Source organism: Onychostruthus taczanowskii, unplaced genomic scaffold (assembly GCF_017590055.1).
Source record: "Onychostruthus taczanowskii isolate IOZ18803 unplaced genomic scaffold, ASM1759005v1 scaffold90, whole genome shotgun sequence".
In the NCBI taxonomy this organism is placed as follows: Eukaryota; Metazoa; Chordata; class Aves; order Passeriformes; family Passeridae; genus Onychostruthus; species Onychostruthus taczanowskii.
The window spans coordinates 3,155,579-3,169,328 of record NW_024506994.1 but is presented as its reverse complement, the minus strand read 5'-3'; the positions used below and the strand labels follow the sequence as shown (position 1 = coordinate 3,169,328).

Genomic DNA, 13,750 nt, shown 5'->3' with positions numbered 1-13,750 from the left:
GAGCAGAGCATGTCATCCTAAATCACCTTTTGAACCTGGGAAGGCAGCAGGGAAGAACAACCAGGAAGGTCTGATGGGTCATTTAGTACAGCAGGTCCTTTACAGGGGAGCCCCATACCTTGGGAAAATTCCCCTGGAGTGGCTTTTGGGGCTTTTCAGGAGGTTGGGGATGGAAGGCAGGCAGGGTGGTGTGGAGGATCTGGGCTGTGGGTTTCCTTCTCTTCTTTCCCTTGAGTAAAGAAGGAAGAGGAGCCTGGATTGGGAGGAGATCTGACATGGGAGATCCTGGGAGAGTTGGGACCTGCAAGGATCCTCTATGGGACCATGGTGCCAAGGTACCCAACCTGTTTGTTGATGGTGGAGATGTGGGTTCTGTTTCAAGTGAAGGACCTCCAGGGTCCAGGAAAAGGCATTTTGCAATGCCATGCTGGTTTGGAGAGGGACAGTCAAGCCCAGGAGAGTCCCACCTCCTTCTGTTTCCAAGCCAGGCCCTCATCTAGGAAAAATCTGTCACAGATCCCATATGGAATCTCCAGAGGTCACTGAGAACCTCAGCATTTCTGTGAGAACCACAGAATCACAGAATATTCTGAGCTGAAAGGGACCCACAAGGACCATCAAGTCCAACTTTTAAGTGAATTTCCCACAGGGGGATCACACCCACAACCATGGCATTATTGGCACCATGTTCCAACCAACTGAGATGAAAATTGCACCAGGATGGATTTGACCTCCAAATCAGAGTGGAGACAGCTGGGCACACCTGGGAGCTAAATCCCACCTTTAATTACTGATGGGGCTTGCCCAGTGCAGTCACTAGGAAGGGACCTGGCAGGCCTTGTTAAAACTTAAATGTTGAGTGGATGCACCCAAATCTGCCCGAGCTGAGAATGGTCCAAGGAGGGAGACAAATTCATTGTGATCCTTAACCACAAGATCCACCGGTGTCTTCCAATGCACTGTCACATCCTGGGAACTCCTGCAACTCCAGCTCTCCTGCATTGCCTGGCACCTGGAAGGAGTAGGGAGGTTGCAGAAACACGCTCCAGCCTGGCCTTTCCTAATCCTGGAGCACACATTTCTGCAACTGCAACACACCTTCCATCTTCCTGGGCATGAAGGAGGGAAGCAGGAATGTTTTCTAAGGTGGTAAAAGCCCAGCAGACAAATCCACACTCCAGAAGAGCCCATCAAGGAACAGGAGCAGGGTCAGAGGCTTCCCAATGACCTTCCAGTTGTTGGGGGGGATTTTGGCCCAGATCAAGTGGCAGGGATGCAGCCACTGCCCAGGTAAGGTTCAAGGTGAGCAGAGGCCAGGGATCATTCCCAGGACACTCTTTGGGTGCTGTTGTTCTCTTTTGGGAGGCTGAGAGGATGGGCCAGTGGGGTTCAGAGCTGATCCCTTCATTTTCCTGCACAGGTGCATCCATGAGGGGCATTGGAGCCTCTGGAACCACCAGGCCATCAACACATCCAGAGGCTGTCACCTCTCCCAGGCCAGCACTGAAGAGGATGAGAATCACAGAATCCTGGAATCATAAAAGATCCTGATTTGGAAGGACCACACAAGGATCATCAAGTTGAACTCCTGGTCCTGCACGGACACCCCAACAATCCCATCCTGTGCATCCCTGAGAGTGTTGTCCAAATGTTCCTGGAGTTCTGTCAGCCTTGGGAATGTCACCATTCCCTGGGGAGCCTGGGCAGTGCCCAAACACCCTCTGGTGAAGAACCTTTCTCTGATACCCACCCTGAAAGGACACATGAGACATGGACTCTGCTGAGAGTTCCACCAGGCTGTGCTGAGAGCTGTGACAAAGGAGACCAAGGGATGCTTCTGTCTCTGAGCCATATGTCCTATGTCCTCTGTGTGAACACACACAAATATGTATAAAATCACAAAATCGTGGAATAAAAGAGTGGCTTGGGTTGGAAGAGACCTCAAAGCTCATCTCATTCCACCCCCTGCCATGGGCAGGGACACCTTCCTCCAGACCAGGTTTCTTCCTTATATTTAATCTAAATCTACCCTCTCTTAGTTTAAAACAATTACACTTTATCCTATCATGACTGGCCTTGCTAAAAACTTTGAACTCGTTTTTCTTATACATATATATATATATATATATACATATGTATATGTATACACACAAGGATCCCTTATACATATATATACATACATGTATATCTCCTGTATGTGCATATCTTTATATTTATATACTTATACATATTTATATTAATTATATACTTATATTCATATTTTTATCTCTATATTTTTGTATGTTTGGCATCTCCATTAAATGGGAGGGGTAGAATTGGGAGTATCCATCTTTCTTATCTATAATAAATATATATATATATATGTGTGTGTGTGTGTGTGTGTGTGTATTTTTTACTATTTTAATTTTTTTTAATCTATATTAATATGAGGGGGAGAGTTGGAAAAGTCTGAGTGGTGTCAATCACAACCATGTGAAGCTCTAGAAAAGAAGTCTGGCCCTGAGAGGAGAAAATCAAGTAGCTGGTCCCAGGTCAGGGGTGCTGAGGAGTCTCTTTTAAACTCAGGTTTTTGGCAGCCTCCCTGAATTTTGGCCAAGTCCCAAATGGGCAGTGTGGAGATTTTTCCCTCAACAGGGAAGCAAATCCAGCCTTTCCCACTCCAACTTAATGGAAAAAAGGCCCACAAGCCATGCTTTGTTTATCAAAACAAATAAAGTGGGGTGGTGGTGGTGATGATGGCCTAGGAGGATTTTTGGTGCCTCAGACGCTCAGGGGTCGGTGGGACCCGGCATCCCTTGATACCCGATCCCGCTCCCTGGGATGCCGGGAGGAGCAGCGGGATCGTGACTCAGCCCCACATGAGCCGGTTTCCTTCCTGCACCGCCAAGCCTGGGCTTCTGATGTTTTGTTTGCCGTGGAGCTCTGGGGGCCAAGTGGGAGCTCCTGGAAATCAAAGGGAAAGGAACAACATCTTGGGCTGGCTGAGGCGGGGTGCGGTGTCCTGGCTGGATGGGGAACTCCAGGGGTTCAGGGAAGAGGGGTGGGAGGCACTGGAGGAGGGCACAGGGCTCCAGCACCAGGCTTCTTGACCCAAAATTCTCCCTGAATGCAGCAGCGCTCCCTGGATGCCCTTCAGTTGTTGGTGGGCTGTTGGTGGGAGCCCTCAAGCTTGGAGGAGGAAGAACACGGCTTTTCCCTCTCTCCTTTCTTCTCAGATTGTCCTCCAGGCCTCTCTTGGACCCACGGGGTGGGGAATGGGACCCCCAGCAGTCCCTCTTGCATTGAGATGGGAGTGGGAGGCAGCTCAGCTCTCGTTAATCACCCTGGGCAGGAGATTGCCAGATTTTGTCTAATTTCAGATTTCTCCCTATTGATGACGAAGACAAAACTCTCCATGAAAAGCTGTTCAATGTCTGGACCCATCCAAATATTGACCACATCCAAACCCTCACCAGGAATGTCCTAACCGCCCCTGTGAAATGACCTCACAGGCCCCTCCTGGGCCTTGGGCAGGATTTGTGTCCTGGGCATGGCTGTGCTGGAATCTGGCATAATTTCAGTGGGAATAGTAATACTTGAGAGCTGGGGGTCTTCCCTGTCCTGATTTCTTGACCAGTCTAAGTCTAGTGCAGGTCTTTCCATGTTTCTTCCATCATCCAGAGGTGGCCCTGGACATGTACCAGCCCTCAGGCAGTGCACAGGCTCTGGCTTGAGCCTTGGGGATGTTCCCAGAAGGAATTGAATAGCACAGCTACAACACAAAGAAGAGGCTCTGGCCAGCACTAGATTTTACTTATTCGTTGCAAAAAAATGTGGAGAAAATCCATGTTTTCCTCATTCTCTCCATACCCACTGCACAACTTTCTCCTCCTCCCCAGCCAGATCCAACTCTGCCACTGTCCTCCCTCTGCCAGCATCTGATTCCCTGGATGTCAGAGATGGGCAGGATAGCTCTGATCTCCAGCCCTGCGGGCTGCATTGGCTCTGGCCTTGAAGGGTCTCACCTGAAGGATGAGGAGAAATCCTAACTGGGCCTGGATCTGCTCCAGATGGGCACCAGGGGTGACACACAGGGTTCGGCCACGGTAACCCTGGATTGATGATGAGCCTGATCCCACAGTGCTGAGCATGCACTATCCATCCTCAGGCTCTTCTCCCCAGATCCATCCTATCTTTGCCTTGGCACATTCCCAAGCAGGGGGAGAGACCCCAGCCTTCCCACAGGCCCCCTTGCTCCCCATCACCCTCCTCGCCCGTTTTCCTATTCCCAGCATTTACCCTGCCGCACGTAGCCCTGGGGGAGCCAGAGGATTGTACACAGAGGGAGAAGTTATTTTTCCTTGACATAAACATCCAAGCCTTTCCTCGGCCCCTTCTCTTGAAACGTGGAGGTAGGACCTGGACTCATAACATCCGGCAGGAGGGGTTGGCCTTATCTGCCAGGAAACACTCAGCTCCGGATACATCCTCCCCTGCTCCCGGCACCCCAAGCAGCTCCCATTGGCAGTGCTGGGCAGGAAACCACTCAGCAGCTTGTCTCATTCCCTCCTCTGGAGAGACAGGAGGGAGGGTCTGATCCTGCCCTCCCAGCCGTGGGGTGCAGCAGGGTTTGGAGTCAGGGTGGGGTGGGGAAAAAAAAAAAGGATGGAGGGGGGAAGGTGAGTAAAAAAGGGGGTAAAAGGAGATTTAGGATGTGGGGATTTGGGGGAGTTGGCTTTGTTGAGGGTCTCTCTAGGCTCTGTTGCTGATTTGAAGGGTGAGCTTAGTCCAGACATCTCACCCCTTTCTCTGCCTCTACTTCTGTCACCTGGTTCTGCTTTGAAAAATAATGGGAAAATTGTTGTCTCCCAGCTGATTTCCTAGCAGGATCCAGATCCCTCAAATGGGGCAGGGACTCCTCTTGCTAAAGGCAGCACAAGCACTTGGTCCTGTTCAAATTCTGGGGAAGAGACAGGTCATGTCCCAGTGCTGTTTGGAAAAAGGGTGGGAGGGAAGGAAGAATTATCTCTGTTTTACAGACAGGGAAACTGAGGCATGGAACATCTTTGTGGCTGTTTGTCACCAGGGCCCACCCCTCTCCAGTGGCACTGGGACAAGCAGAGAGAGGACAGCCACCTGCTCAGGGGATGCAAGGGAAATTGCCCAGGGCATGACACACACGGCAGGCAGCTCCTGGCCAGCCCAAGTTCCAGCTATCCAGGAAGGTGACCTCATCCCAGCACCATGACCTGCACAGCCACAGGGCCAAGGACTGGCCAAGGTCACTGGACACCGGGGGCAGAGGGGTCACACCCTGCCCACCTCGTGGCAGGGAGATACCCCTCTCCTGGCCCAAGCTGACACCCCCGAGCAGGAGCCCAAATGTGGTGTGAAGCTGTTTTATCCCTTCCTGCAGCCCTGATTTGATTTTCCTGCTGGTTCCCAGGCTGGGGACAGCAGGCCACAAACCACAAGTCTCCTCAGCATGCACAGAGACAGCCATGGGCTCCTGGATTTGGGATGGGGAGGGAGGAGAAACATGCCTAGGACTGATGCAGAGCAAGTCCTGCTTGGGGTCTAGACCCCCCTCAACATCCATAAACACCGACAGCCAGCAGTCTTTTGTATGGATGCCCACTCTCCAAGCAAAACCACTCCTTCCCACCTCTGCCAGCCACTTATTTTCCATCTGCTCCCTGCAGCAACATCCTGCATCCCAAAAAATTGCTGTGGGTAGAGGGGGTTGACTTATAGCATCTCATTTTCCATCCCCCCAGAGAAGGGGTGGTGTTCCTGAACCCCATCTGGGCTGCAGTGTCCTGGAGGTGGGAGCCGGCTGCTCCAGGTGCTGGGCGTGTGCCCGGATCCGGCCGTGGCTCCCAGGGAGCCGCACCTCGCCTTGGCTGAGGCTCCCAACGCCCTCGGGGGGCCCCAGCTCCCGGTTGGGGCCTGTAGCTGTTCCTGGCGTGCAGAGAGCACAGGGACAAGCTCCCACCTCTCCTCACGTGGCTCTGGGTTGAGCAAGTGGGGACAGGCTTGGCTGGCGGGGCTCTCCGTTCATCCGGGCACGACGGGCTCCTTGGGGATGGGGTGTGTGGAGAAACCCCTTTTCCTGGGGAATCAGACCCTGGGAGATGCTGGGAGCTCTTGGAGAGGGGTTTGTTTCCAGCAGCCCTGCATGGGATGAAAGCAAGGAGGGAAAAGGCTTATAGGGTGGTGCAGTTGATCCCATTGTTGCTCAAGGCATGGGAATAAGGAGAAGGATCAGTAGGGTCAATATCCTGGAGAAAGGATCCTATAGGATAAAAATATGACATCCCAGATCAGGCTGGTGGCAATACCCAGAGCTGAATTTCTGGGGGACTGGGAGGGCTGAGCCTCCTCCCCAGGGCAGTTTCTCTATTCTCTGCTGTCTCTCAGACCTGGGGCACCACAGGGATTGCAGGGAGAGATGGAGAAGGGAAAAGCAGCCCCACTCCTGCTGCTGGCATGGTCCCACATGAGTCAACACTGCTGGGCAGAGAGGCCAAACAGGATCCTGGCACCTCCCTCCCTCCAGCTCCAAAATCCTCTTGGAAGAGTCACATTTGGGCTGAGCCACCACACTACCTGAGGCTGGCAGGACACCCTAAGGCATCCATTCCTTTTCCCCTAAAAGGAAAGGCCAAGGGTGAGTTTGGATGCCTGAGAGATGGAAGAAGGAAGAGGCAGGATGGCAGAGCTGAATCCAGGGGGTACAAGTGGGGGATAAAGGAGAACAGGACAGGATCATGTTGGTGCCTCCCCAAATGCTCACACAACCTCCACCTTCTGGGACCATGGGCTTCATGGATCAGTGATGTCATTTATGGGAGACAAGGGACAGGATTGGGTTGGATTGGGTTGGGTGACCTCTGAAGACCCCTCCCAGACACTCCACCCAGAGGTGGCATCACAAAGGGCACTACAAATGTGCTCCTCCACTTTTTGGGGCCAAGCAGGAGGACTCAGGTCAGCAGCAGGACACTGCTTTGGGAGATGTTTACCCTGCCTTGGGTCTCCAGAGGTCACTTCCTTACAACTCTGGGATTCTCTGTGCCTGGCTTACCCTCAAGGACATCAGGGACACAGCCTGATTTAATGCCTGGCAAGAGCAGGCTGTGATGCTTTTCCATGAACAACAACATGGATTAAGCTTTTCTCTTTGCTGGCCAAGCCACTCTATGTCACTTTCAGGTGCCTCCACAAATTTGACCCCCACATATTTCTGAGGCCTCATTGCCTCAATGTGCACCTGAAATGAGGACCCTTTTCAAGGTCCCCACACTGTGGAGCAGCTTAAAAGGTGAATCACCCAAACTGTGAAAGAAAAGAGAACCTTAAATGCGACTAAAACCCACCTTCTAGGCACTCACTCCATAAATTAGCAAAATCTCTGCTCACCAAAGGCAAAGCTCTTGACTCCACTGTAATATAGAAACAGGATTACAAAGGTCATATCTAAGAGATGGCAAAAGCAGGATCAAGGCCAGCACAGTGACCTGAGCCCCTGAGACACTCCATGAAAAGTGAGGGTAGGCACTCATCATGCCCCGAGTCTGTTTGTTAGAAAGCAGTACACAATTTGTAAAGATAACCACAGATCTTTGTTTTATTTATAAAAAAATGGAAGTAGAAAAATTTGGCTGAAAATACCAACAACAACGATGACAACAAAAATATAAAAAAATAGCACTTGCAAGGGAAATGTTTCTGTTTTGAAAACTGTTGTCAATAGCGACAGCAATTTAAATCATCGAACAATCATCATATAAAAACATATTTATTTAAATTAAATATTTTATGCAAACTCGTATCTACACTCATTCAAAATGCATAGAGTCACACAAAAGAGATGGAATGCATTAGCTTAAAAACCGGTGAACTTTTGGGGTTTTTTTTAAAGTTTTGTTTGCAATTATTATTAATACATTTTGGGGACTGAAACCAGGAAATCATAACCACGTTACTAACTAATCATTACCAAGTGCCATACAGTAAACACTAAGATTAATCATGTCATATAACTGATTTAAAATAAAGCTTCATCTTTATGGAAAGGAAGAGAACTCGAGCAATACAAAATCCGAGGTGGGGGGCGGGAGGAATAATGGAAGGAATAAATCAATGTACAGCTTTATTACAAGCAATAAAACGCCAGAGTTAGGGAGAGGCATTGGGCACTGTGGCTCCAAACATGGAGCCTTCCCCTTCAAAGGATGTTTGATAAAAAAAAGTGTCTGCTACATCATCACCTCTTGGCCAAAATGTTCATCCCAGGGCCTGCTCCCAGGGGTGGATGCCAGCTGGATCCTGCCTTTCCAAGCCCTGATCTTACCCAACTCCAGAACAGGCTCAGTGCTCTCGGGGCTGGCTACCCCTCTCCTGTCTGGTGTCCCATCCCCTCTGGCATTTCCTGAGGGTTGAATCCCCCAATCCATGCTCTGGGGCAGGCGATGGGGGCTTTAATCCCCATTGGAGCAGTCAGGCAGGTCAGGGTGGTCAGGCAGCAACTCCACCACCGGAACCCAAAACCAGCTCGTGGACCTTCACCAAAATCTTCCCTTCTCCCATCCCTGCCTTTCCCCCTTCCAGGGGGAATTCAGACCTGACATTTGTGGGGTTCTGCTGCATTCCTGACTCCAAAACAGAGCTGGGGATACCCCAAAATGAGGGGCAGCCTTTCTGTGCTCCCAGGAGAATCCCTGCTTTGGAAGAGGGACTTGGCCAAAGGGTTTTGGCGTCGGGAAATGCTCACTGGCCACCGTCGGAGCAGAGCACTCCAGGCTTTGCACGGTGGTGACCCAACAACCCAAATCCTTTACCTACAGCACCGAGGAGACTCCAGGGCCCTGGAGTGGTTGGGACTCGGTCACCCTGAGGGCCACTGGCGATGTCCCCAGGGAGCAACGCCTCGGAACAGTGTCGGGTCCTTTCTCGGCCGGTCCAGGCGGCCCCGGCTGGGCTCCTAAGAGACGCTGTAGTTATTGTAGTAGGTGGCCGTGGCATCAGCCAGGACGGAGATGAGGCTGTTCTCGGAGCTGTGGGTGCTGCCGGACACCGGGACGTGCCCGTTGGCCAAGGCCCCGCCGTGGTGGTCACCGTGGCCGGGGTTGTTGAGATACTGATCAAACTCATTGCGGTCCATCTCCCCCAGCAGCTCCGCTTGGCTCAGCTGGTCCAAGGTGTCGAAGCCGTGGTGGTCGGGCGGCGGGGAGAGCTGGCCCAGGTGGGCATGGAGGCTGGGAGGGGGTAGGGAGGGGAAGGTGGGTGTGTAGTAGCTGGGAGGAGGAGGAGGAGGAAGGGAAGGGCAGCTGGAGGCCGGGGGGATCATGCAGGTGGCCGGCTGTGGCATGGGGCTGAGCGGGTGGTGGCCGCACGGCAGCGAGCCGCCAGCGTACTCCGGGGAGAAGGTGGCACCGGCGAGGTGGGAGCGGTGATGCTCCTCGGGGCAGGGCGAGGAGAAGAAGCTCTGCTCGGGGTCTATGGCATCCAGAGGGGACATCTCCGGCGGGGTGGGCAGCCCGTAGGGGTAGGTGTCCACGCTGGTGCTGCTGCCGCTGCCTGGAGCCTCCCGGTACGCCCGCACAGCCGGCAGCCCCGGGCGGGGGGGGTACTCACCCGGGCCCTCTTTGTCCCCCCCGGCCCGACTGCAGGTCCGCTTTTCCGGCACAGAGTTCTGGTCCCGGGTCAGGCTGCCCAGCAGAAAGCCGGGATCCACCCGCTTGCCGATGCGCTTGACCTGCTTCTTCCGACGGGGCCGGTACTTGTAGTTGGGATAATCTTGCATGTGCTTCACCCGCAGCCGCTCGGCCTCCTCCACGTAGGGACGCTTCTGCGACAGGCTCAGCGCCTTCCAGGACTTCCCTGAAACGGAGGACACGCTCCCTTAGCACCTGCAGCCTCCCGAGTGTGCTCAACATCCCGCCTGGCACGCAGAGGACACATCCCTAAAACCCCTCAGGGGGATGAGGTGACAGGGGGTGGGAGAAGAAGGGGGAATTGAGGCTGCTATAGGGTCTTTGACTGCTTCATCACAAGTCCCCACACGAGGTGGGTTTAGGGTTAGTAAATAAATCCAGGCAGATGAACTCTCCCAGCTCCGTGGGCTGTGGAGCAGGGACAGCCAAGGCCGTGCCTGGCTGAGCAGAGGGTCAAGACGTGCTGTCCTTTAAGGTGCCCCAGCTCATGCCCTGCCAGGACTTGCACCAGGGCACAAGGAGACCTGGGCACTGTGACAGCTGGTCTGGATGGTGGAAGGTGTCCCTGCCCATGGCAGGGGGATGGATTAGATGGTTTTTAAGGGCCCTTCCAAACCATTCCATGATTCTGTAATCCTATGACCTCGTGCCTCCCTGTTTGAGATAAAATGTCCCCAAGACAGAGCACAGAGAAGAAGAATTGGGCAGGGGGGTTTATCCCACAGTGAGGCTGTCCCAGGCTGTTCCTCAGGGTAAGGGGGAGAAATGAGGATACACATCAAAGCCTTTGATGCCTTCCCATGGCCTGAGACAGCAAAAATAACACTAATAAGCTGAGATGCTGCATGGCAAAGCAGCGAGGAGAAAACCCAAACCACCAAAGAAAACACCACAGAACTGTCCAGGGAAACACAAACTTTGGACAAGAGGTTGGGCAGCAAAGCTGTGCTGCAATTCGGGCAGATCTTTCTCAGGCTGTCTGGGCTGATAATTTCGGTTTGCCCTTTTGGTTTCACATCAAAATGGGGATTGAGAGGAAGGGAAAATAGTGGATGGGGGGTGGGAAAAAAAATGTGTGCTCAGAATGGGTTGTGATCCCCCAAAAGTAACAGCAGAAATACACGCACACCCCCCAGCCATGTAATACTGGCACAGAGTGGCACAGCAAGGACAGGCCAGGAAAATTTGGGGGTCCCTCCTTGCAGAGCAGGGTAGCACCCTCAGGGTTTGCAGCAGAGGGGTGGCAGGGTGCCTGTGCTCTGGGATGCAGGACACCATCAGGCTTTGCACCCTGAGGAGTGGCTGCACACCTGGAGTGTGGGACAGTTCTGGGGTGAGCACCCCCTGGGTGACAGGGTGGGTGCACGGTGCTCTCCCGGGGTGCAGAACTCCATCAGGCATTGCAGCCCCAGCGTGCTGCACCCGGGCTGGCTTTGCACCCCAAAAACAGCCAGGGAGGTGTAGGGGTGCCCTCCTGCTGCGTGCCAGACCGGGTCCCCAGCTGGGCAGGGTTGGCACCCCCAGGGATGGCCAGTGGTGCTGGCATTCCCAATCCGGGGCACTGGATCTGGATGGGATTTGCACTCTGGGGTCACCGGGTGGGAACATGGTTCCCAACACGGGGCACTGGATCTGGATGGGATTTGCAGCCCAGAAATGGCCGGAGAGTGCCTGGATCCCCTCCCCAATGCACTGAATCCGGACGGGGTTTTCACTCCCGGGACCGCAGGTGAGTGCCTGAGGACCAAGCCCGGAGCGCTGGATCCGAGCAGGGTGTGCATCCCATGCCCAGGTGGGCGCGTGGGTGCCTCCCCTGAGCCACCGGATCCGGGCAGGGTTTGCACCCCCGGGAATGCCCTGGTGGGCTCATGGGTACCGAATCGGACAAGGTTTGCACCCTCAGGGATCTCCGGTGGGTGCCCCTGGGCACTGAATCCCGACAGGATTTGCACCTGGATGGCTGGGTGGGTCCCGGGTGCACGGGATCGGGGCAGGGTTTGCACCCCGGGGGATGCCCGGGTGGGTCCCCGATCTCCCCCCGCCCGTCTCCCCCCAAACCCGCGCCCTCCGCGCTCCTCACCGAGCATCTTGCTGAGCTCCGCGTTGTGCAGGTCGGGGTTCTGCACCGCCAGCCGCTTCCTCTCGTCCTTCGCCCACACCATGAACGCGTTCATGGGCCGGCGGATGCGGCTCTCGGAGCCCTTCTCGCCCTGCGACGCTCGGGGGGGTGGCCCTGGGGACAGCCCCTCGCCCGCGTCCCCCTCCAGCCGCTCCGGCCAGGGGAATGTGCTGAGCAGCGCAGCCATGGCCCCCCGGCCCCCCCGCCCCGCCGCGCTGCCCTCGGGGTCCCCGCGCAGTCCCAGCCTCCTGCCCGGCCTCTCCCGTATTTATGAGCTCCTTGGAAAAAGCCTCCTCCAATGACACCGAAGGGACTCGCTGCTCCTCCTTGTTTGCAAACTCCTCAGCCCCGGCCGGGATGGTGCTGCGAGAAAACTTCTCCCCACCCTCTGCCCGGCACCCCCCCGGGGAAGCAGCACCCCCAACACCCCCCTGTCTCCTTCCCACTTCCCCCTCCCCCTCTTTTATTATTATTTTTTCCTTATTTTGCTCACTGAAAGGGAGTGAAGAGAGAGCTGGAGATGTCCCGCCCCCAAACAGCCCCGCTGCCCCCCTGCACCTCAGGGACCTTCAAACTTTAAATCTGGGGGGTAACACAGAGAGAGGAGATAAAGGCACTGAAAACTTGGAAAGAAAAGGGAAATGGCACCGAAAGGAAGATCCCACTGGGGTGCAAAGGGCTCCTCCCCAGGTTTTGACAAGCTGCAGGAACCCTCTTTGCCAAGGGAAATCGAGGCACGGATCCCACAGACAGGGACACCTTTTCCCCACTTCTCCTGCTTCAACCACCAGCCCACGCTGTGCTTTGCCTACCCCATGTGGGTTTTCACCCCAAATTTTCAGATCCCTTTGTATGGGATGGAAACTGGGACACAATGAACCTGCTGGCGGGTCCTTGTCCAGCTTGGTCAGACTCCTAAGGCAGCTTTTAGGGGAAAATAAGGCAGGGATTGGGCTGGGCACAGCTCAAAGAGGATGAAACATCTCCAGCTGGTCCCCACTGCCCATCCCTGGACACTGGGAGACAAAGGATCTTTCCCTTGCTACTGCTTTTTATGGAGTGCTGCCCCAACCCAAAAAGGCTGGATGGGATGGAAGTCCCAAAGCCACACAATGGTATTCCCCACTAACCCCAGCTGGGTGTTCACAAGGGTGGGAAAATCATCCAAGCAGCATTCCTCTCACTAGGACAAAGGATCTCCAGGAAGGTGATGGCACCGAAAATCCCCAACCGGCTGCCCTTTCCCTGCTCATCCCTGCAGCCTGCCCTGGGGAATGTATTTGGTGGCTGGATTCCTGTATGATTTTGACCCGCGGGCACGGGGCTGCAGGGCTGCAGCGGCTCCGCTTTGACTGGCCGTGGGTTTCCTTTCCGTGCTGCCAGAAAAGCAGCGGGACGGGGTGCGGGATGGGCGGGCGTTTCCTGGGGCTGGCCGAGGCTGCCCCATCTGACCCCAAGGCAGGGGGGAAAAGCCCGGCGCAGATCCCAGACCGGGGAGTTCAGGCAGGTTTCCCACGTGCCTGGGTGTTCCTATTGACTCTTGTCAGATTAGGAGTGATGGAGAGAGCTCATGTAAATGCGAGCCGGGCAGGATCCGCCTGGGCTTCCTGGTCTCTCCCTTCCCTCTGCACAGGAGCGGGATGGCTTTGGTTTCTTGTGGATTGCAGCGATTTTGGGGTCAGGAGTGCTGGAATCTGCCAACTTTGCTCTCAGCAGAAGCAGCAACTGCCCTCCCCGAGCTTTTCCCCGGGACAGAACTAAAACCCTGCGGAAGCAGCAACATTTTCCAAAGGAACTGATTAAATCTATTAAGCTATTTACAAGTGGGCTCCATCAGAGCTGCGTTATCTGGGAATACAACAGGAAGGCAACTTCTCTTAAATCTAAAAGGCGCAGGAGATTTCCTGGTCTCGGGACAGATTTATAAACCCTT

At 54.4% G+C, this 13,750-nt stretch overlaps 1 protein-coding gene across 1 annotated transcript; it reads right to left on the bottom strand.

Annotated features, from left to right (window-relative positions):
* Nucleotides 1-7,766: 7,766 nt before the first annotated feature.
* On the bottom strand, nt 7,767-12,080 carry SOX7 (SRY-box transcription factor 7). The gene is made up of 2 exons (XM_041426191.1): nt 11,779-12,080; nt 7,767-9,864 (listed from the first exon to the last, which is right to left on the bottom strand). Exons 1-2 carry the CDS (start codon nt 12,002-12,004, stop codon nt 8,966-8,968), a joined length of 1,125 nt encoding a protein of 374 aa, XP_041282125.1. The 5' UTR covers nt 12,005-12,080; the 3' UTR covers nt 7,767-8,965.
* Between the last annotated feature and the right edge of the window lie 1,670 nt (nt 12,081-13,750).